At 54.0% G+C, this 2,554-nt stretch overlaps 1 protein-coding gene across 1 annotated transcript; it reads left to right on the top strand.

Annotated features, from left to right (window-relative positions):
• Positions 1–1,096: 1,096 nt before the first annotated feature.
• Positions 1,097–2,071, top strand: PUNSTDRAFT_19536 (RnaseH-domain-containing protein; the record flags this gene model as incomplete). The annotated part of the gene is made up of 1 exon (XM_007379823.1): positions 1,097–2,071. A coding segment is annotated over one exon (975 nt), but the record flags the coding sequence as incomplete, so codon positions are not given.
• Positions 2,072–2,554: the final 483 nt, after the last annotated feature.

The raw sequence follows: 2,554 nt of genomic DNA, 5'->3' as shown, positions 1-2,554 counted from the left end.
AGAGGAGTAACTTAGTCGATATTCGAACTAAGGAGTTAGAGTACAGGAGCTAGGAGTTTATATACGCGGAGGCACGGTTCGGAGCTCGTATCGATAGGGAGTTATCGGAACTATGAACCATGTGGAATAAGGAGTTATCGGAACTATGAACCATGTGGAAACGTCAATCGTAAGGACGGAGCATATGGTTACAAGCTGATAATCGGAGGTAGAATAAGTCCGAAGGGAATATCAAACCGTTAAAGGCATATCGGTCGTGAACGTCGGAGTTGAATCCGTTATGACTCGAGAACTACCGGGACGTTGAGTCGCCGGAGGACTATTCATGTGATAACGTAGGTCCGGTACCGGAGCTGCTACTCCGATGGCGGACAACCCGGAACGACCGGAGCTATCGTACTTGGCCCGGTTACGGCCCAAGATCCGACACGTGACAGTTAGAATGATCCGAGCGGCTAAGGACTTCGACGTAAGTTTTGCGGCCATCAAGTTATCGACAAGGGTAAAAGAACAACTCCCCGCGTGGTTCCACCTTGGAGCCATGCCAAGGACATACCACCGGACCAGAGACCTGTGCCTCCAGGACGTCCACGGAGTAGAATCGGTAAAGGACCTATTTCAGATGGCAAACAGACTCGAAGAAGCAGGAGGCCCTCACCGTAACAGGAAGGACTGCCGGTGCGACCAATGCATTGCAGACAGTACAAATGGGTGCCGGAACCCTACTGCGTGTTGCAAAATAGCGCACCGTATCCTGACGAACTTAAGACCTAAGTACGACATATATGTGCCGGAAGTGGGGGATGGTCTTACCCTGACACCCACACGACAGCAAGCGAACGTGTGCGGACAACGGAACGTGAGGAACGGGGGTCAGATAGTCTTCGACCCCTCGGTGACGACGAAGTCGGACTTAGCGGACTGCTTCCGGATTTTTGTGGACAAGGGAAAAATAGGTGGGGAGCCAGCATTGAGGGAGCGTAGGGGCCTTAACCTAGTGCATGAAGAAGTGATTGTGTACACCGACGGATCGTGCAGTAACAACGGGAAAGAGAACGCACGCTGCGGAAGCGGCGTCTGGGTGTGTGAAGGACACCCGGCGAACCAAGCAGTTCGGATACCGGGTAGATCGCAGTCGAACCAGCTCGCCGAAGTAACTGCGATTGTACTGGCCCTGCGGAAGATTGGAAACTTTGTCCCTATCGTCTTCAGGACGGACTCGATGTACACAATAAACGGACTCACCCGGTACTTAGGGAGCTGGGAGGACTGTGGATGGATCGGCGTGGCAAACAGCCACGCTTTTAGAGCGGCGGCGGGGCTGCTCAGAACACGAACCGCAGTAACGAAGTTTCAATGGGTTAAAGGTCATAGCGGGATAGAAGGCAATGAGATGGCGGACCGATTGGCTGAGTCGGGAGCACAGAAAGAGGTACTGGACAATGTAGACTTCTCGGTTCCGGAAAGGTTTGACCTGCAGGGTGCGAGGATGTCCACCATTACGCAAAAGACGGCGTACAGGGGCATCATGGAGAGGCTCCACGTGAAGGAGAGAGCGACGACGGTGAGGAACATCGACAGGGCCCGTTATGCTGTGGAAGAAATAACCGGGAGCCTTGAAACCGATGGCGCTCTGTGGGCCGGTTGCCGAAACAGCGCCATAAGACGACCTGTTCAACAGTTCGTGTTCAAAATGTTACACGGGGCATACAAAGTGGGAGATTACTGGTCACATATCCCCGGATTCGAGGACAGGGCAACCTGCTCCCTGTGTCAATCAGGGGAAAAAGAGAGCATGGAGCACATACTCATTCACTGTGAGGGCTCACATAGGGAACTACTCTGGAACGCGGCCGCCCGGAGATGGCCAAGAAACTTAGGTCCGTGGCCGACGATCACTTTTGGGACGGTCCTCGGCTGTGGATCGATTGGCCAATCACCGAGACATGGACAACCCGGTGAAGGTGAAGTAGGGACTTTGAATGTCGACTCCGCTCGGAGGCGGCTGATGCGGATTCTGATCAGCGAAACCGCATACATGATATGGGTAATGAGGTGTGAATCCGTCATAGCAGGGCGGAGACAGACACCGAACGCGGCCCACACCCGATGGGAGAACAAGATACGGGAGAGACATACATCGGACATGATTATCGCAGAGAAGCTGGTCAGAAATAGAAAATTGACGAGTTTAGTAAAAAAGACGTGGGGAATACGGTGGAACGGAGATAACGAGGAAGACGACTCAGGGGATCTAATGGGGTTTTTAGTGGGTGATGGCGTCTGAGACCCCTACGTCGGGGTGACGACGCTCTAGCCCCACAGTACTCGCCACTACGAGTCTGCGAGTGCATTTTTGCCTCAAACGGAGGGCGGGGTCCGTTGACTCGCTCGCACTGTGAGAGGCCGGGATCAGTTTGATCTCGCCCCGGATCGGCACCCTCACGGGGTGTGCCGCTATAGCCAGGGAGCGCGGGGGGCGACTTTGTCGCATCGCTGCAGCGCACCCATTCACGCTGGCTCATCCAAAAAAAAAAAAAAAAAGAGAGAGGCC

The sequence above is a fragment of the Punctularia strigosozonata genome, assembly GCF_000264995.1.
Source record: "Punctularia strigosozonata HHB-11173 SS5 unplaced genomic scaffold PUNSTscaffold_2, whole genome shotgun sequence".
In the NCBI taxonomy this organism is placed as follows: Eukaryota; Fungi; Basidiomycota; class Agaricomycetes; order Corticiales; family Punctulariaceae; genus Punctularia; species Punctularia strigosozonata.
The sequence above is the reverse complement of the archived record's forward strand: the minus strand, read 5'-3'. Positions and strand labels throughout refer to the sequence as shown.